Source organism: Rhinoraja longicauda, chromosome 4 (genome assembly GCF_053455715.1).
Source record: "Rhinoraja longicauda isolate Sanriku21f chromosome 4, sRhiLon1.1, whole genome shotgun sequence".
In the NCBI taxonomy this organism is placed as follows: Eukaryota; Metazoa; Chordata; class Chondrichthyes; order Rajiformes; family Arhynchobatidae; genus Rhinoraja; species Rhinoraja longicauda.
Genome location: NC_135956.1, coordinates 39,626,641 through 39,648,184, shown reverse-complemented (window position 1 = coordinate 39,648,184; position 21,544 = coordinate 39,626,641). Strand labels below are relative to the sequence as shown.

The 21,544-nt window shown below is 42.8% G+C and overlaps 1 protein-coding gene across 1 annotated transcript in view; it reads right to left on the bottom strand.

The window, feature by feature from the left end:
• The window catches only part of col22a1 (collagen, type XXII, alpha 1), a 188,463-nt gene that overhangs the window by 47,782 nt on the left and 119,137 nt on the right, over positions 1 to 21,544 (bottom strand). Inside the window, exons 23-34 of the mRNA XM_078398602.1 lie at positions 18,788 to 18,841; positions 13,648 to 13,701; positions 13,470 to 13,523; positions 13,310 to 13,354; positions 12,017 to 12,079; positions 10,023 to 10,076; positions 9,895 to 9,936; positions 9,403 to 9,435; positions 7,711 to 7,755; positions 4,518 to 4,571; positions 3,064 to 3,117; positions 1,359 to 1,412 (exon numbers count right to left, since the gene is read on the bottom strand). Of these exons, the coding sequence (XP_078254728.1) occupies positions 1,359 to 1,412; positions 3,064 to 3,117; positions 4,518 to 4,571; positions 7,711 to 7,755; positions 9,403 to 9,435; positions 9,895 to 9,936; positions 10,023 to 10,076; positions 12,017 to 12,079; positions 13,310 to 13,354; positions 13,470 to 13,523; positions 13,648 to 13,701; positions 18,788 to 18,841 (606 nt within the window). The remainder of the gene's footprint in view (positions 1 to 1,358; positions 1,413 to 3,063; positions 3,118 to 4,517; positions 4,572 to 7,710; positions 7,756 to 9,402; positions 9,436 to 9,894; positions 9,937 to 10,022; positions 10,077 to 12,016; positions 12,080 to 13,309; positions 13,355 to 13,469; positions 13,524 to 13,647; positions 13,702 to 18,787; positions 18,842 to 21,544) is intronic.

The following is a 21,544-nucleotide window of genomic DNA, read 5'->3' as shown; positions in this document are numbered from 1 at the left end:
ATTTGTCCCTCAGTTGCAGCCTAGGAAATTCTATGCTTTGTCCCTCCCATTGCAACACCACACCTCTGAGAGCTGTTAACTAACCGAATGATTCAATGCATACATGGATAATACAGTTGCACTGTATTAAAGAGAATGGGCAGGGGAGAAAGAGAAAGACAATCATAACAATGCAGTCAATTGCCTGAGTATCCTTCTACCAATCAGGTGCCGTAGACAGGGTCTCATCTAGGTGATGTCAGGGACCCAGTGATCACATGGTCAAGGCTGGAAGTTACCTGAGAATTTGGGGAATTGCAGGCCTTAGCTTTAGTGAATGCATTCAACATTCAGGCGATTCTGGATTTGGAGAGGCTGTGATATTGAGGAGTTTTTAAGTAGGGTTTTTGAGAAGAGGCATTGCAACATTTCTGAATCAGCCTCTGAAATGGTAGTTCATGAAATTAGGTCTTCGCCTTCCTCAGGTGTTCTCAGAAGTAAGGAGGTGAATGTATCCAAAATGAGGTGAGTTCATAGTTTCTTCTCTTTACCTTGTCCGAGAAAATCTATTCAATTATGGTGGACAAAACCTTTATAAGAGCTTTGCAAAAGTGTTACTAACAAACTTTGCTTAACTGGTTTCCATTTAGTCACATGTCATTTGATTGGGCATCATATGATGTTCAAGCCTAATGTGGCCATTGTGACAAATGATCATGCCTCCAGCCATGTAACTCAATCTGCACATTTCTATGTAGGTTCATTAAAGTAAGTATTGATTGCACCACTGAAAACTGCCACTGTCAGTCTCAGGTAACAGTACAGTGCATTAGCCTTAAATACTTTGCATCTCATCTTAATCCAAGAACAAATTTCAAAATTAAAACTGCAGGTCTGCTATTTGATATTTAATCAAATTTATAAGATATTCCTTCTTTATCTGTGTACTTTGATCCTGTTAGCATGGGCCCCTCTCATAATTTGATGAGATGTTTAGTCTCCACATTGATCTAGGGCAGCAAATGTAGTCAATGTAGTCAGCTCAGTTTCCAGTTGAAGGAACATAAACAGGAATATTGAAAATTTTGAATCTTGGTCCTCAGCAATTATATATACTGAAACTTAATATAATATTCCAAGTTCTGTCTTTTGTTACACATCTCTCTATCTCTCTAACTCTTTGATTCATCATATGATCTATTCTTTTTCAATATTATGATGTCTGTTAAGTTCATTTGGATTACCAGTTTACTTAGCCTCACCCATCTTGCCACTCGCCACCAGTTTCTGTCGACCCACTCCACTACAAAGCAACCCACAATCTTATGCAATCTGCTATAAAAGAATCCCTCTTTGGTAATACTTCTTTTGTCACTTACCACATTTCCTGGCACCCCATGTGTGCCTGGTGGTCCTGGTCTTCCAATAACACCCTGCAGTGAGACAAGTGAAAGCAAATATATTTCCGGAACTGTATCAATTAGTTTAGATAATATAATAAATGAATCACACTCAAAGGCATGAAATAAACGGTGGGAGAATTCTGATAAAGCCATCCATTGAACCAATTCTACCAGTGAGAAACTTGTGAACCTGGTTAATTATAGTTGTAAGCTCAAGCTAGTTTTAATTTGGTCTATGATGTGGTGTTGTTTGGAATTAGAATGAATGGAAGGCACAGCTCTGCCAACATTCAATTAGGTTGGGGACTGGCATTACTTGGTGGGATTTGGCTTAAGTAGTACTGAGGGTGGCAATCAGTCTTATGTTTGGTGAGATAACATGCTGGTAGCTAGTTAGAACTGGTACCAACAACGAGAGAATGGTCCTGAGCTACTAACTACCTCATTGGAGACCCTTGGACTATCTTTAATCGGACTTTACTGGACTATTGCACTAAACATTATTCCCTTTATCATGTATCTGTACAATGTGGGTGGCTTAATTGTAATCATGTATATTCTCAGTACACATGACAATAAACTAAACTAAACTAATATCCTAACGGTAGTTAGTACTGATAGTACTCTGTGAGAAGCAGCCCATCTGCATTTACTGGTGTGTAAGATGGATGCACAGGCAATTTGAAAAGTCTACAGGATTTAATATCCAATTAGTTCTAGTATTCCAATGGAAATGGAAAATAAGATTCTCACTTGGACTGGAAAGGCAAATAAGGAGGGCTACAAATACAGTTCTAGACTCAACTAAATTAATTGTTGGTGAAAGCTATGCCTGAGGATAGTGTATCAAAATGGAGGCACCAAACTATTTTATTATTTTACCTGCGATTATCTACTTTACCTCTTTTCTCATAAAATATTATCAGAATTTGAGCATTTTCCTTCATGAGATTCATTCATCTCATGTGCTTTTCTCTAAATTAGTAGAATGATAGAAATGCCAGTTTATGTTAATTGATATTGCAAAAAAAAGACAAGAGTGGTCATGGACTATAATATGAAACAAACTGACATCTACTACATTTTCTCAGGTCCTGCCAAACCTATGTTGAAATTATTATGCATTACATTTTCCAGGCTGCGGGTTAATGGAAACAATTATGGTAATTGTTTTAAATGATTTGGGCACAATTATCCAGCTAATGACAGTGGCCATTTGCATGCACCACCTGTCAGTGGAGAGAGGTGTGAAAGATGATCACTGAAGTGTGCAGAGACCAGCTATGTGGAGAGACTGGCAAATCTATGATTGTTCACCTTGTGTAAACAAAATTACGGTGAGATTTAGCAGGGATATCAGCACAACAAATAAGGACAAAGTATTTCCACAAGCAAGACGTTCTGAAACCAGCATTAACAGATTTAATATAAAAACAAAGGGTGATGAGGAATGGTATTTACTGTAGCAAATTCTTATGATCTGGACTCATTGCTTAAAAGCTCGTGGAGGGAACGGGATATAAGAAAAACAAAAAATCTACAGATTTATTGAAAGGGGTGGAGTCACATCAATTCCTCTCAGAAAGGAGTTTTTTTATTTATAGCCTTGTTAGCTTTGACATACACAAAACAATTGGTATGTTTATCAGCCAAATTAATGCGATATAAATAAATAACTTACCATTTCTCCTTTAGCCCCAGCGATTCCAGGTGGTCCAGGATTACCATGTTGACCCTGATAGTTAAAGATAGCCAATGTCAGTTAAATTCAGTCAAAACTGAATTAATTTCAGAATGACATATGCTCAAGTACAGTAACAAACAATGTAATTTGCTGGAGGAACTCAGTGGGCCAAGCAACATCTGGTGCAGGGTTTGACCTGAAAGTTTGACAATGCTTTCTCCCCCATAGACGTTGCTTGATCTGCAGAGTTCCTCCAGTAGATTGTTTGTTGGTCCAGATTCCAGTATCTACAGTCTCCTGTGTCTCTGTAGAACATAAACCATCCTGGCCCAGAATTTTCATTTGGCACAGTTTCTCCAAAGTTGGCTTCACTGGAACTGAGCAAAGCTTAATCTTAAATGCAGATTATTTGCAGTGCAACATGAGTTTCCACGATCTTCCACTGAAGTTTCAAAATTGCTGTATTATAACCTTTTGAACAGATTCTAAATCTTTTAAATATAAAGGCAACAATCAACAGTTTAAAGCTTTGATTTTCTTTGGTAATATTAATGAATAGACTAATTTATCCAAATCTCTCTTGAAAATACCTTTGTCTATATTTCAAAAAGCAAATTAAAATTGGGTTGTTACTTCTGGTTATTAATCATTGTGATATTATTGCATGATACATTTAAAACCAATAAGATGGCAAAGAGTTGACGAGTGTAGCTCATTTAATTTGAATTGTTGGGGATAGGATTTGGAAAAATAATGTGCAGATATTGAAAACTAAAATAAAACTAGAGATTGCTGGATATACTCAGCAAGTACGGCAGCATTCCAGGAGAGAAATATGAGGTCATATTTTTGGTTCATGGACTTTCATCGGCATGATCAATGATAGGTTCTGATGGAAAAACCCCTTTCAGTGTATTAGTCAAATATTTGTTATTGGTTTTAAAATGAATACCTCCAAAATGAAATTTTAACACATATATTAGGACCATGCCGGATTGTACTAATTCAGAGTAAACTATGTTCTGTAACATTGAAAAAAACCCAATCTGCTGAGGAACTCGGTCAGTCAGGCAGTATCTGTGGAAGAAAATGAACAGACGATGTTTCAAGTTGGGGTACTTCTTTATACTGATGGAGTCGAGAGGAAATAGCTTGAAGAAAGTGGTGAGGGGAACAGGTGGGACAAAGCTGGCAAGTGATGTGGACTCAAGTAAGGAAGAGTAGAGTGGTACCTGAGGGGAGGGAAGGAGAGGGAAGAGTAGAGATAGTAACCCAGGCTGGAGCTCAGGTGAAAGTTCACAGCAGACACAATGTGCTATCCTACATTTTTGACTGACGAGTTGTGAGCGACGAACAGGACATTTTCCCAGCTGTTTTAGCTTGTACACCTTTCATTTTGAGTTGCATCAAAGAGAATCTGCAGTACATATTCTGAAGAAATGTATTGTTACCTTTGAACCTGCAACTCCTTGGTGTCCTCTTTCACCTTGTATTCCATGAGAACCCTAAAAGAGTAACATTTTGCATTATCGTGATTGTAAAACGACTTCTATTTCACCAGGCGGTGTATAAGTATCGTTGGTGCTTATAATACTCCAAGATCTAAAATATATAGAGTGATGGACTGTGCACTTTGGCAGTTGTTGCTTTCTTTAAATTCACCAATTAGGTGAAATAAAAAGAAATACATGTAAAATAATTTTTGGTGGTCATAGATGAATTTTTGACAGCACTAGTCGAAACAAGAAAATGTTGCCTCAAGAACAAAACAGTACAATATAGCACAGGAACTAGCACTGTGTCAATGCCGACTAAAATGCCAATCCAAAATAATCCCATCAGCTTGCAGGTGATCTGCATCCCTCTATTCTTTGCCCCTGTATGTATCTGTCCAAAGTGTCTAAAACATTGTTATTGTACCTTCTTCTATCACCACGCTTTGCAGTGAGTTCCAGTCTCAATAAGGCTTTGCTAGTACCTCAACTACTGAAACCCTAAAGCTATTCTATTATCTGTATGGCACAAGATTGGCATATGACAGAATATATATCACTTGATGACTGCAGCTCCAACAATTCTTGAGACACTTAATTGCATTCAGGTAGATTATGGATAGAAAAGGGTTAGAGGAATATGGGCCAAATGCAGTCAGGTCAGACTAGCGTTAATGGGGTATCTTGGTTATCATGGACAAGTTGGACTGAAGGGCCTGCTTCTGTGCTGTATCATTCTATGACTCTAAATGCATCACAATTGACTGACAACTTATCAACCATCCCAATCATTACTTCCCTCCTCTATCAGTGCATCATAGCCGCAGTGTGTACTATCCATAAAGTAGCTTCAGCATCTATCAAACCAGTGACCACCTCTGAGAAGGATAAGGTTTGCAGGTTCATACTATTCGGGCATGAAAATGTATTGCACTTCCTTCATCATTACTCAGCCTAACTCCTGGACCTTGCTCCTTCATGGCATTGTGGAGTACTTACATCAGAAGGACTGCAATGACTCCAGAAGATAGCACATTGCCACTTTCTCAAGGCAGTTAGAAATGGCCATTAAATGTTTGCTTGGCAATGACTCCTGCATCCTGAAAACTCAATCAAATAGATTTGAAATGTTCTTGACGCTCTGGGTCAATGCTAAAATGCTTCAAGAAAGAAGTGATGGAACACTTGAGATGTTCCCTCTGACTTCTGAGGGCCCTTTTGGCATATTTAGCCTGCTGTGGATTATCTTTGGCAATCACTTATCTGATATCTCACTGGTGTGGCCTGTCATCTCCAATAATCTCAACCGGCAGACTGTGAGTGCTTGGGATGTTTGTCCTGCTGAGAATTTGAGTGGATCTTATGAGCTTTTTCAGATGAATCATCCATCAGGTTACATAGGATGGGATCTGCACAGTCTCAATACAGGAGCTTTAGTAGCTTGTACATGCTCTCCATAAGCAACAAACGAATAATGACCAGAATACCTGTTTTAGAATTCTAATTAAGAGTTAAATGTTAGCCAAGTCACAGTAAATAACTCAAAATCATGTCATTAGATTACTTTAGTTTAGTTTAGAGATACAGCATGGAAACAGGCCTCTCGGCCCACCGAGTCCACATCAACCACCGATCACCCGTTCACACTAATTATATGTTATTCCACTTTCGCATCCACTCCCTACGCACTGGGGAAAACTTGTAGTGGCCAATTAACCTACAAACCTGCAGGTCTTTGGGATGCGAGAGGAAACCGGAGCACCTGGAGAAAATCTGTGCCATTGTAGATTGATAGTCATACAGCATGGAAATAGACCTTTCGGCTCAACTTGCCCATGCCAACCAAAATGCCTCATCTACACTAGTTCCACCTGCCCAGGATTAGCCCGTACCTCTCTAAACCTTTCCTATCCATGTACCTGTCCAAATATATTTAAAATGTTATTATAGCACCTGCCTTAACTACCTCCTCTGGCAGCTCATTCAATGTACCCACGACCTTCAGTGAGAAAAAGTTGCCCCTCAGGTTCCTAGTAAATCTTTCTTCTCTCACTTAATCTTTCCCCTCTCACCTTAGGTCACACAGATAGCACCTGAAGCCTGGAACGAACGTGGTGTCTGACACTGTGAGTCAGCAACTCTACAAGGTGTGTCACTGCGGTTCTATTTATACCCACAAATGCCTGATCCAAACGGTGGCACCTCCTGTAGTGCAATATTCCCTCATTCTATATTAATGTGGCAGCATAGACTTATGTGGGTCATTTGTGATTCAGCACCAAGGTTGCGACCAATGATGTATTAAAAAGCTGAACCAAATTCTCAGTGGTATGTGCAGGGCTGAGTCACATTCTAATATGGTCTATAAGCAGACAAATTAGGGAGAAGGACTTGGTAGACCCTGCAGCTCAAGCCCACTCCGCTACTTAATAGGATCATGGCTGATGTGAGTTTACCCCGGCATTTTTGTTACCTCAATTGACTTTTGGATCCATGATTATCAAATATCCATCAGATGGTTCCAAGATTGCCATTACTCAAGGGTAGTGTACGTCCAAATTTCTGTGTCTCAACAATCTGACACTTTAAACTCGGAAATAAATTAAATGGCGCTATACTGCCCCAGTGTGGTGAATAGAAGTAAATGAAGCCATACCTGGGCATGAGTAAACAGGCCATCAAGATTTCACTACCTCGACAATAAATAGTTCAAAAAACATTGACTTAAATTGCTGCATAATGACAAACACATTATTTAAAAATGATTTACTTTGGAGCCCAGTAAACAAGGTTTTTCCACAAGGAATGCTGTCCAAACTCTGACAAATGCTGCTGCCAGGTGGTCATTTTTAAAATTTATTTATTGGGTGGGAGATATTGACATCGCTGGCAAATTTATGGCCCATTAATAACTGACTTTGATAATGCGTTTAAAAGAGAAGATCTTGTTCTAAATAAAGTTATTTAAAGGATCTCCTGTGGTGTCCTGTGCTGCAACTTGGTGGAACCAGTCTGTTGCTGAAGGTGCTCCTCAGGTTGACCAGTGTGTCATGGTGAACTTTCTTGGTTAACTTTCTTAAACTCCTTATGCAAAGTTACAGCAATGACAATTGAAGACCACGCTTTAAATAACCAGATGGCTAATACTTACGGGCTCTCCTGGTTCTCCAGGAACTCCTTTCTCTCCATTCAGGCCCTGTAGAAAATTTAAAAAAAATGAAAATCAGTCACTGCTCTCCAGGATCAAAATGATATAGATTATGTTTCCAAAGAAGAGAATCTCTATAAATATAAATATGAAAAAACATGCCTGTTTGCTTTGTCTCCAGGATATGGATTTCTGCAAATTTTCTAATTTCATTAGTTTAGTTTAATTTAGTTCAGAGACACAGTGCAGAAACAGGCCCTTCGGCCCACCGAATCCGCGCCGACCAACGATCACCCTGCACATTACCGCTATCCTACACACACTAGCAACAATTTATACATACACCAAGCCAATTAATGTATGTCTTTGGCGTGTGAGAGGAAACTGAAGATCTTGGAGAAAACCCACGTGGGGTGAACATACAAACTCTGTACAGACAGCACCTGTAGTCAGGTTCAAACCTAGGAGTCTGCAGCTGCAAGCGCTGTAAAGCAGCAAATTTACCTCTGAACCACCAAATTTACCTCTGCCCATCTACTTTGCAAATAGAATGCGGATATCACCAGCAAGGCCATAATTTGCTGAGGATATACTGGTGAATTCTTTGTTTGCATTCCATGCTCTAAAGTTCCTCCCAAAACTTCTGTTAGGAAGTGTTTACTCTTTTCAATGATGACTAAGGTGCAATAACATATTTTCTTAAGGGAAGGTGAAAGTGCTGTGATGTTCCCATGCATCTGCAACCTAATCTTCCAGCTTCTCACAAAGGTAATGAGGAAAAAAATCATCTCAAATTTCTTGCTGTGAATGTATACGCAAAGTAGTTTCAGAAATTCAGATCCATTATAGTTAAAGGAACCAGGTTTTGAATTGGAATATAAATGCACAGCTGGTATCAGTATATGTGACTGAAATTGTTTCTCATCAACTATCACTAGAGGTTCTGGCTCCACAGATCTTGGTGTCTTTTGGTATTTTGTTACTCTAAGTGTGAACTTAAACTGTGAGATTTTTAAGCTATTTACCCATGGTGAATATTATTACTACTTACAGCTTTAAACAGCATTTGCAATCTGCTTTGAGTTTCGAAGGTATAAGACATCTCTGGCACCGAGAGATACCAATAGAATAGTCTTAATCATTCAAACCTCTCATGTAAAGCTTGATGGCCTGGTCTGTGCCACAAAGAGCTGGAAAATATGTGTCAATGTCAGGACAATGGCAAAAAAATTGTATGCTTTTGGGCTTGGCTAATGTTCAGATTGGCCATGGTAGAAACATAGAAAATAGGTGCAGAAGTAGGCCATTTGGCCTTTCGAGCCTGCACCACCATTCAATATGATCATGGCTGATCATCCAAAATCAGTACCCCGTTCTGGCTTTTTCCCCGTATCCCTTGATTCTGTTAGCCCTAAGAGCAATATCTAACTCTCTCTTGAATACATCAGACTCTTGAATACGTAGAGTCCACGTTTTAATTTTATGCCTCTGCTTGAGTACAAAAGTAAATCCTGGTGCAAACCAGTTATGATCAGAATTTTTAAAAGTCTGTGTGGGATTCGTACATTGGAAAAGTCAAATGTAAATTCTTTTACCAATTAAAAATTCCTTTGTTTGTTACTATTTTATTTCAAAACCCAATGAATAATTTTATGTGGTGTTATTAAAGAAAACTGGTGTTTCTTTCAAACCTACCTGTATCCCAGGTACAGGAAAGCCATCAGTTGCCTAGGAAATAAAGAAGAGAAAATAAAATTAGTTTAACCTGTAGGATATCTGCATTAAACTGTTTCAGTTTGCTACACTCATTTATTCTGGAGGTGCAATGCTAGTGACTGCCATGCTGGCATATGGATATGTGTTATACACTGATAAGATTGGAGTGCTAATGACCTGCCATGACACCTTCATACTGTCTTTTTTAATGGGAAAATTGTCTGCTACAATCTGACAAGTCGTGTCTCATTTTTTTGGGCACCTCTGAAACTGCATATAACCGTGTTTGGCCTGCGTATAACACCATGAATTCTGAATATGTCACTATAAGCACTATGACTACCCTATGGTTCGTGAAGTAACATGTAAAGTATGCCAGCTTTAGACAGGACCTGATGCAATGTATGAGTGAATATGATCAGGACACTGATTCCTAAAAATGGGTCGAGTCCATCATCCAGTGTTACTCACCGTCCCTGGTAGGCCTGGAGATCCAGGAGCTCCATCAGAACCCTAGGACATGAGACAAAAAAACATCTGTAAATATGGGCCAATACGTAATTCAATTCATATTCTTATTTTTATTAAACACTTCTCACCTTTTCACCTTTTTCTGCTTTTGGCCCGGTTGGTCCTTGATCTCCTAGTTCACCCTGTGTAAACAGAACGTAGCACTTAAATGGTGCAACATGTAGAAACAATAGACTTTCCCTGCACCATCAATATATTGCTCCTTCTGTCTCTCTCTTGGCTCTCTCATAGAAAACACAAGGCACTGGCAGAACAGATTTTCCACGGCAACCTGAACAGATCTGATCAAAATAAACAAAAACATGCAGGGAATACTCGCTGTGTGGGGCAACATCAGTGGTGAGAGAAATGACCTTAATATTGATCTGCTGTCATCAACCTGGTCTTAAATTTACTTTCTCTTATCACAGATGCTGCTTGGCCAGAGGCACTTTGCCTTATTTCAGATTCCATGCCCCTAACTTTGTCTTATTTCAGATTCCATGCCCCTAACTTTGTCTTATTTCAGATCCATGCCCCTAACTTTATCTTATTTCAGATTCCATGCCCCTAACTTTGTCTTATTTCAGATTCCATGCCCCTAACGTTGTCTTATTTCAGATTCCATGCCCCTAACTTTGTCATTTCAGATTCCATGCCCCTAACTTTGTCTTATTTCAGATTCCATGCCCCTAACTTTGTCTTATTTCAGATTCCATGCCCCTAACTTTGTCTTATTTCAGATTCCATGCCCCTAACTTTGTCATTTCAGATTCCATGCCCCTAACTTTGTCATTTCAGATTCCATGCCCCTAACTTTGTCTTATTTCAGATTCCATGCGCCTAACTTTGTCTTATTTCAGATTCCATGCCCCTACAATATTTTCATTTTGGATTTCTAATGTGAAGTCATGGACGTCAAATGTTAACTTTGCCTCTTTTACCACGGATGCTGCCCAGCCTGTTCTCATCCTCAGCATTTTCTGCTTTTATTTCAGATTCTAAGCATCTGCAATAATATACGTGTTTAAGCAGATAACATGTCAGCGCATAAACACTGGGAGAGAAACTGGTACCTACTTGCAGGAACGGAATGGAAATGGTGTGAAAATCGCATTCACCCAAAATAATATGCAGAAGGCTTGATTGAAGTTGGACCTTGTGTCTTTTTACAACACTTTGAATGAACCAAATTGATGGGGGTGACCCATGGGGCAGATTATAGTTTTAATTTTCCTAATGACTTGCTCTGGTGAAAACGCACATCTCCCGATTCAGGGACAGCTTCTTCCCAGCTGTTATCAGGCAACTGAACCATCCTACCGACAACTAGAGAGCAGTCCTGAGCTACCATCTATCTCATTGGAGGCCCACGGACTATTTTTAATTGGACTTTACAGAATTTTATCTTGCATTAAATGTTATCCCTTGATCATGTAAACTGTATCTGTACACTGTGGCTTGATTGTAATCATGTGTAGTCTTTCCACTGACTGGTTGGATACACAACAAAATCTTTTCACTGTACCTCAGTACACATGAGGATAAACTAAACTAAACTAAACAAAACATAATCCAAACTACATGTTTAAAGCTTAAACATGTGAAAGAATGGAGTGACTGGGCTTGTATACACTGGAATTGAGAAGGATGAGAGGGGATCATTGAAACATATAAGATTATTAAGGGATTGGACACACTAGAGGCAGGAAGCAAGTTCCCGATGTTGGGGAAGCCCAGAACCAGGAGCCACAGTTTAAGAATAAGGGGTAGCCATTTAGGACGGAGATGAGGAAGAACTTTTTCACCCAGAGAGATGTGAATCTGTGGAATTCTCTGCCTCAGAAGGCGGTGGAGGCCAATTCTCTGGATGTTTTCAAGAGAGAGTTAGATAGAGCTCTTAAAGATAGCAGAGTCAAGGGGTATGGGGAGAAGGCAGGAACGGGGTACTGATTGTGGATGTACAGCCATGATCACAATGAATGGCGGTGCTGGCGCGAAGGGCCGAATGGCCTACTCTTGCACCTATTGTCTATTAATGCTACAGGCCATCTGATCTTAGAGAGATAAAACATTTACCGACCTTGTTTCCTTGTAATCCCTTTGAGCCTGGTAGTCCATGTGACCCTGGGAGGCCTGGTTCTCCCTGAAAAGTCATTAAATACTGTGCATTAGAAGCATCGCTAATGGCATTAATTAAATCAATTTCAAATGGACATCATTGCAGAATGGAAGTTAAATTGTACAAAACTGTAATCCAGCAAAATTATTGAGGAAGATCTCGCACCATCATACGTCATTAGTTTGAGTATCTGGTTTCAAAATTATAAGCCTCTTTATCTCTCATATTTTCATACCCAACTGAAGGTGAAAGGTAGTCTTCTGTCCTCCCTTTGGTTGCTGTAATCTTACTTAACATATGCCTAAACTTTCTCCATGCATTTACATTAGAAACAAGGGCTGACCAGACACAGGCACCATCAAATGCAGGGTTTCAATCATTCACTTCATCTGGTTCATGCTTTGACCAGCACAGTTCAGATAATTGTTCTTTTACCAATGTACAACTTGTTAAACCATCAACTACAGATGGGAGATGCATCAACATATTAGGCTTTAAAGCAGCAAGAAGTGAATTTGTATGTAGTGTCCAGGATTCTCTAAATGAAATTTCCCCCAAGTTGTTACAGAAGCTACCAATAGCTAGTTGAACACAAGTATTTGGGTGTGTTTGAATGATAGGGGTGGGAGGGTGGTGTTGGAATAATAGAGAGGCAATTGAAAGGAAGCAGCAGCAACTTTGGAGACATTTCCTCAGTCAAAGTTGTGTACAATTTCTTCATAGATTGTGTAAATGTTATTATAATTAGTGTAACGTGGCATTATTTCCCCAGGACATGGGAAGTTCCTGGTGAAGCTGCTCACACACCACTACGGTCAAACATTTATCCACAGACATTGATCAGAAGCAGTCTTTTGGCCACTGGCCTTGGAGAATGTCAATCACAGGCGAATTGTCCCCATGTGATGCAGGACAGAGGGGAGCTTGAATAAACAGATGTATTTACTTTGGAGGGCAGTGGAGATTGGGCAGAAAACAACAAATCTCTCTGACGTTTGGTCAGCCAAAAAAAAAGGTTGGACCTTCTAAAAACAAAGATGACAAATCTCAGACTGAAAGCTGCCAATAGAAAATGATTAGAATTGAAACTGGAGAGTGTTCAAGGAGACATCATAGATCTGCTGGGGGTGATGGGGCAACAACGTTCTTGTTAGCAAAATGAAAGCTTTGGGGATTATTCAAGGAACTACTTGAGTAAGGAGAATGTGAACTGATTCATTCTGAAAAGTATGTGTTTTGAAAGCTTTCCCTTACCTTTTGTCCACTGGGCCCTGAGATACCTGGATTCCCCGATTCTCCCTGTAAAACAGGTAAAACTTCAGTCAGCAACTCTGCTGCCACACTAATAATTACCTACTTTATACAGAGCTAATACTAAATAAACTGAGGAAAGAAACAAATGTCTTTCCCTTACCTGTTCACCGGACTTTCCTGGTAAACCATCTCGTCCTGGCTCTCCATCTTGCCCCTGGGTTATTGAAAAGACAAATCAAAGTGAATCTTTCAGCCTCATTGGAATTGACTGCCCCAATCCAACTGGACAAGTTTAATGTGCTTAGTTTCCCGAAGGAAATAAATCAAAAATTACTTGCCTTAATCCCTGGAGGTCCAAAAACCCCATTTTTTCCATCTATTCCAGGTGGTCCCTGAAAATACGTCAATTAAATACATTAGAAATGCTTTAAAACATGACCAGTTGTGGATTATTCAAACAAAATGGATGAAAAGCAACCACAGACAAATAACCTCCAAAAGCATGATGATGAAGTTGAAGAATGTGCTCACATTATCGTCAGTTAGCAAAATTGTCCCTGTTAATCTAAGGACAACAAATAATTCAATAGTCCTCGTGAAAGTGAATTCTAACAGTTTTGTTTGGAAGGCAAAAGAAAATAATGATGTGATGGATTTGCCAGGCCACATTCTGAGCAGCTAGGAAATAAAGCAATAAAAATATACATTTCCAATAGCAGAAGTACAATGGAATCAAAAGGAAAGTTTCCTCTCCTCCTCCGATCCCCTGTAGGGATTTCTTTTTGAAGAACTTCTCTTGTTTTCTGACTGTGGGATTGTTAAAGACTTATGATGCATTTTTGAAAGTGTCCGTTGACAAATGTTATGTTTTCTACAGCACAATGCCAACTGTGGAGGTGAACAGAACACAGAATACTGTATTCCACAAATAAATTTACATTGTATCATTTACATTGTATCAATGTAAACTTATAAATACACCATTATTCTGGTTTGTCCATTCTTGTAACTGCAGAAGGTGCAACATCTGTCGCTATACCTCCTCCCTCAACTCTGTCCAGGGATCCCGACAGTCCTTTCGGGTTACGCAGAGGTTCACTTGCACCTCCTCCAACCTCATCTACTGTTTCCGTTGTTCAAGATGTGGACTCTTACACATTGGCGATGGACCGGGTGCGACGAGCCACAATGCACAAGTCGGCAGATAACGGGGGTAAAAGCATGCCCAACGTCACCCTCATCCTGATGGCCACCTTCGTGTGTAGCTGCATCAGGCAGAGCATAGAGGCAAGGCATGTGGGCACCAAGTGCCACTACCTGCTGAGGTTCTACCTGTCCCCGGTGTTGCGAAGGATGGGCCTGGCACAGATGCCACGCAATGTGCCAGTCAGCTGGACATTGCCGCACCATCTGTCGCTCGTGGAAAGGTTCTCCCGGACCAACACCTTTGACCACAAGTCCATCGGGCAGTGGTCAGCATGGAACGTCCTGCAGGCACTGCAGGGGAATGACTCCATGGATCCTGTGGCGTGGTTCCCAGAGCAGACTGCCCAGCTTATCTGGCAAAATGCCTCATCGCCAGAACTCACCAACAAGCACCAAGACCTGGCTTGGCTGGCGGTAAAGGGAGCCCTCCCAGTCAGATCCTTCCTGCACCGCCGGAACCTCACTATCAGCGCACGCTGCCCTCGGGACGGCTGCTACGGAGAGGAGACGGTGTCCCACCTCTTCACAGAGTGTGGATTTGCAAAGAGAGTCTGGAGAGGTCTGCAGGGGTCCCTGTCACGATTCATTTCGAGCAGCTCCGTCACAGAGGACTCTGTGATCTACGGACTGTTCCCAGGGACGCATTCGGAGACCGACATCGAGTGCTGCTGGAAGGTCATCAACTCGGTGAAAGACGCTCTTTGGTCAGCCCGATCCTTGTTGACCTCCCAGCAGAGCGAGCTGTCCATCGGGGAATGTTGCCGACTGGCCCGCTGCAGACTGCAGGAGTAAGTGCTGAGGGACGCACTGAAGCTTGGTGCAGCCAACGCCAAGGCTCTGTGGGGGAGGACCACAGTCTAGGGTCCTTCCGCTGCTGGACATGGGGGGCAGGGTGTGGTGGAGAGAGACGCCCCTCCAAATAAGGGATACTGTGTAAATGTCTGTAAATTTGGAAGTGAATGCCTGTATCGAATGTGTAACCTCCGGAAATGTCGGATGGGTTTGTTAAAAAAGATGTTTTGTAAGCAAATATTTATGACTTGAATAAAGTATTTTTTGATATTAAAAATAAATAAATGATGTGCCAGGGTAAGAAGCGTGAGCACGTCTCATCCTGCTCCATGTGGCGGACCCTGGACCAGAAGATGATCTTGGAAGATTCAGAGGTAAAGAGCCGAGCTTGCCGGCCATTCAACTCTCTAAGTTCCTCCCTCACATTGACACCTCTCGACTGCAGAAGGAGCAGTTGCTGCAAATCTGTCTGGAGTTGACACAATTCCCTCTTACCCTGTCTTGCTTTCTGAACCCCTTTGGAGATGAAGAACTTCTTGATGTTCTCCTTGGTTGCTTCCCTCCAGAGCGTCGGGGAGTCAAGGAGGGGCCTCACAGTTCTCCAACATGTGTAGTCCCTCTTTCGCTCCTCAATTTTCTCTGAGGTTAATAGCTCCACATTTAACTTCCATGTCCTTCTGCCCACCTTCCGGTCATCCTGTAGGTGACAGGAGGCCTGAAGGAGGCAGTGGTCAGAGAAGAACACCGGCTTGAGGTTGGTGTGTCTGACCGTGACGGCCTTCGACGTGAAGAGGATGTCTATCCGGGACTGGGCTGAACCGTTCGGTCCTGACCAGATGAACCGTGGCTGGGCCCCGTCTGCAGGGTTGCTGAAGGCATCGCGCAGCTTTGCATCTTTGACCGTCTCCATCAGGAGTTTGGAGGTGCCGTCCAGTTTGTGATCGGCCCTGCCGGATCGTCCAGCCGCATCGATGATGCAGTTGAAATCACCGGCCAGAACGAGCGACCGGGATGTGGCCAGCGGCGGTGGGAGCTGCTGGAGGACGGCCAACCGCTCACTCCGCACGGGTGAGGCGTACACATTAATCAGCCAGAGCGGAGAACCACGGTACATAACATCCACCACCAGGAGACGCCCCCAACCATCTCCCTGACCTCAGTGATGGTGAAGCCCCCTCCCCACAGCAAGATCCCCAGACCAGAAGCGCGACAATCATTGCCCCCAGACCATACCGACAGTCCGTGGGGCCACCATCGCGACCACTTCCGATAGCAGCGGAGGTGTGGCAGCCCGCACTCCTGTAGAAAAGTCATGTCCGCTTGACCTTGGCCAGGTACTGCAAGGCGTTTACACATCGCGCAGTGCTCTTCACACTGCGCACGTTTAGGGATGCCAGTTTCAGCTCCATTGTCCGTTAGAGGCCCAGGCCATCCTTCTGACCCAGCATGTGCATCGTTTGGGTGAGTTTCTGCACCTTTTCGTGGCACAGGTACTGGGTGCTGGCTTCCTCAGTAAGGGGCAGTTTTTCCGGCATGGCTGGAGGTGTTAGAGGGGCGCTCCTTATTTTACATTCTTCTGGGCACACCGCCCCCTCTGTCTCCTGCAGCTGGGGTCCGGTGTCGGCTGCACTGCTTTTGGTCTCCCAGAGCTGGGGCCCATTGGCCGCTGTACTGCTACCGGTCTCCCGGAGCTGGGGCCCATTGGCCGCTGTACTGCTCCCGGTCTCACGGAGCTGGGACCCATTGGCCGCTGTACTGCTCCCGGTCTCACGGAGCTGGGGCCCATTGGCCGCTGTACTGATCCCGGTCTCCCAGAGCTGGGGCCCATTGGCCGCTGTACTGATCCCGGTCTCCCAGAGCTGGGGCCTATTGGCCACTGCACTGCTACTGGTCTCCTGGAGCTGGGGGACAACAGGCATGTCCTTCCTCTTTCCATTCTCCTCCCCCGTTTTCTTCCTCTGCCTCCGTCGTCGGGACCTCAATGTCGCCTCATCCTCCGAAGAGGAGAGGTTGCTGGCGTCGGTCTGGGAGAGGACTCTTTTCTTGGACTTGCCTGCTCCCTCCGGCCTTTGCTCTCTGGGCAGATCTCTCTGGGGTTTCCTCCTTTTCACCACCTTCCAATCCTCCTCCTGTTCCCCCTCTTCCATCGACTCGTCCTCCTGGACAGGGGGCTGGGGGTCTCTGTCCGGCGGTTGGGGGCTCGAGGTGGTCGAGCTGTCGTCGCTCCTGCTCTCCTTTCCCATTTGGGCCTCAGCAGTGGTGGGGGGCGTCTCGACCACCCTGGGGGTGTTGGCAGCGCCCCCTCTTGTCGCCTGTGCATAGGTGCAGGCTCTTTTAGGGCTGGCCCTGTAGAGGTGGCCTGCCTCCCCACACAGGTTGCTGCTCTTGCTCTCCTTACAGTCCTTAGTTTCGTGGCCTTCCATCTTGCAGTTTTTACAGACGACCGTCTTACATTCTGCCGCCATGTGCCCAGGATTGTTGCATTTCCTGCACACCCTGGGCTGCCCCGCGTAGGACATGTAGCCTCGGTTCCCTCCGATGGCGAACACCGAGGGAGGGTGGATGATGGTTCCCTTCCCGTCCACCCTCAGCTTCACCTTGACTTGCCGCTTGCTCATCCAGATCCCGAACCAGTCCTTCATGTCCACACAGTTCCCACCTCTTCACAGTGTGGATTTGCCAAGAGAGTCTGGAGAAGTTTGCAGGGGTCCCTGTCACGATTTATTCCGAGCAGCTCCATCACAGACTCTGTGATCTACGGACTGTTCCCAGGGACGCATTCGGAGACCGACATCGAGTGCTGCTGGAAGGTCAACAACTCGGTGAAAGACGCTCTTTGGTCTGCCCGAGCTTTGTTGACCTCCCAGCGGAACGAGATGTCCGTCGGGGAATGTTGCCGACTGGCCCACTGCAGACTGCAGGAGTACGTGCTGAGGGACGCACTGAAGCTCGGTGCAGCCAACGCCAAGGCCCTGTGGGGGAGGACCACAGTCTAGGGGCCTTCCGCTGCTGGACATGGGGGGGCAGTGTGTGGTGGAGACGCCCCTCCAAATAAGGGAAGGGATTCTGTGTAAAATGGCCATTGTATAACCTCCGGGAATGTCGGATGGAGTTTTGAGAAGAAAATGTTTTGTAAATATTTATTTCTGTAATAAAGTATTTTTTGATATATAAAAAAAAAGAAAAGTCTCTGGTATTGTACTGGAGTTAACCCATTAAAATAAGTCTGGACCCGAAACGTCACCTATTCCTTTTCTCCAGAGATGCTGTCTAACCTGCTGAGTTACTCCAGCTTTATGTGTTTATCTTCAAAACAAATGACTTAATATCTTGGCTAAAAATGTCACAGAAGACAATTCTTGTGAGTAAATAACTGTGTGACTGACACGCACAGCAAGGTTTCACACCTCCCCACCACCTACCTCCTTCGTCCATCTCCACCACCACCTCCAAATCCCTTTGTGTTTTAGGATTGCTTACCGGTTTTCCCATTGATCCTGGTTTTCCTGGAAATCCAATTTCACCTGGCAGCCCCTAACAAATTGACATTGTTAATTGTTTGGCTTTAAATTTGTGATAAATAAACAGGAATATCCTAGCGTCACACCATATTCATAATCACACTTCTGCAACAGGTATGTGAGAGTCCTTGAGATCTACCTCCTAACATTCTCAAATTTAAAATAGGCCATTCCTTTCTGGAAAAAAATAATGGAGGGGCACAGGAATTAGTTGTTATTTTGCACACACAGCAAAGAGAAGATCTATGGCTAAAAATGCTGAAGTTGTTGGATGAATTGTACTGTTTCCCAGTTAATGTTGCAAAAACAGAACCTTGTGCTATTGAAATGAATTAAATTATGTGCAGGATATTTATACAAACCTAATTCATCATTGTAAATAAAGCATTACTCTTATAGGTGGCATTCACATATTTTCATCATAATAAAAACTTGTTTATCGAGTATCTATCCATCCATAGTTCTCATGAAACTGCCCAACATTTCTAATAATATAAAAAAATATATAAAGTTGTTTCAAAAGTTAAATTTGAATTTGGCATGCTGGGTGCTGATGCAATTTTGTTCACATGCTGTTTCTCATCAGCCCACAGTATAGCATCCCATCATTAGTCCCTCATGTTTGTGTACAAGAGGTGTTTGGTTCCAATTGTGTTTTATAAACTGTACTGTTTTCCTCCCATCTATCCACTATGTTAGGGCCGTAGGGCTCTGGGGAGTGTTGTAGAGCAAAGGGATTTGGGAGTGTAGGTGCATGGTTCCTTGAAGGTGGAGTCGCAGGTAGATAGAGTGGTCTAAAAGGCATTTGGCACATTGGCCTTCATCGGTCAATATTGAGTATAGAAGTTGGGAGGTCATGTTGCAGTTGCATAAGATGTTGGTGAGGCTGCATTTAGAGTATTGTGTTCAGTTCTGGGCACCATGTTATAGGAAAGATGTATAAGAAAATAACTGCAGATGCTGGTACAAATCGAAGGTATTTATTCACAAAATGCTGGAGTAACTCAGCAGGTCAGGCAGCATCTTGGGAGAGCTGGAATGGGCGACGTTTCGGGTCGAGACCCTTCTTCGGACTGAAGAAGGGTCTCGACCCGAAACATCGCCCATTCCTTGTCTCCTGAGATACTGCCTGACCTGCTGAGTTACTCCAGCATTTTGTGAATAAATGCCTAGGAAAGATGTTGTCAGGCTGGAAAGGGTACAGAGAAGATTTATGAGGATGTTGCCAGGGCTAGAGGGTCTGAGCTAAAGGGAGAAGTTGAATAAGTTGGGCTTCCTTAGAGCACAGGAGGATGAGGGGTGATCTTATAGAGGTGTATAAAATCATGAGAGGAATAGATCTGGTAAATGCACAGTCTAGTCCAGAGTAGAATCGGGGACCAGCGGACATAGGTTTAAGGTGAAGGGGAGAAGATTTAATAGGAATCTGAGGGGTAACCTTTTCACACAAAGAGTGGTGGGTGTGTGGAACAAGCTGCCAGAGGAGGTAGTTGAGCTGGGACTATCCCAACATTTAAGAAACAGTTAGACAAGTACATGGAAAGGACAGGTTTGGAGGAATATGGACCAAACGCGGGCAGGTGGGACTAGTGTAGCTGGGACATGTTAGCTGAAATGGGCAAGTTGGGCCGAAGGGCCTGTTTCCACACTGTATCACTCTATGACTATATGACTCTATGTTGATTAAGAAGATTCTTGGTCAAGGTACAAAATGGAAGCATGGTGCTTGAACATTTGAAACAGAAGATGGAAATGTGCAAAAGACTGAAAACAGGTAAACATCATATTGTTCTACTGAAAGAGTTCAACATCAATGCCTCAACAAATTACAACATTATATTACAAAGTGCACGGCTTATAGAGTTCCTCCTCAACTTAAACAGTGGCAATATTGGTGAAAAGTGCCCTAAGATGCTCAAAATAGAGTTTAACGTGCAAAGCTTGATAATGCTTTGTATGACTGGTTTTCCTGAAACAAATCCGAAGGTGCATATACCTCAGGGCAATTTCACTTCTCTGACAAGATGTGTGAATAAAGAAGGATGGCAAGCGGACGAAAGGGACCTATTCAAGAAGGCTAGTAAACCTTTGTTCTGGCCAACTTTCGACTGACTCACAAAAGTACTGTAATGTTAAACCCGATGACATGCCATAAGAGTATTTGAAACACCTTTTGACATAAAGTTATTTTAGTTGAAGTCGTAGCCCAGCCCAGGCAAGGTCATGAGCAAAAGTCTATGCTTTGCCTACTTAAAATTGTTTTGTATTTATGAAAATAAATAAGTTCAGTGAATTTTATTTCAAATGTTAAAATAAGTGTGAAAAGATATATATATTTTGGTTTTTGCATTTATACACAGTTGTAGGCTGATTAGCAGCTACAAATAGTTACCAGGTTAATGTGATGGTGAGTACGGTGATTTATTGATTTCTGCTATATGTTACATTAATTCCATTTAGCCTTAATGTATAGAAACGCAATGTTACTTAAAAGAGTAAGGAAATGATGTAGTTCATCAGTTCATTTAATGTTTATGCATAGAATACTGATGTGTAGTGTAGAGTACTTTTTTTGATTGAGTATCGTAGTTGAAGGCCCCATATCTGTGCTCTACTGTTCTACGTTCCATGCAACCACATACACACACAGATGGCACCCCATTCCACATGGATGCTGGCTGGCTGAGGGTAAACTGTACAAATTAGGAGTCCCAGT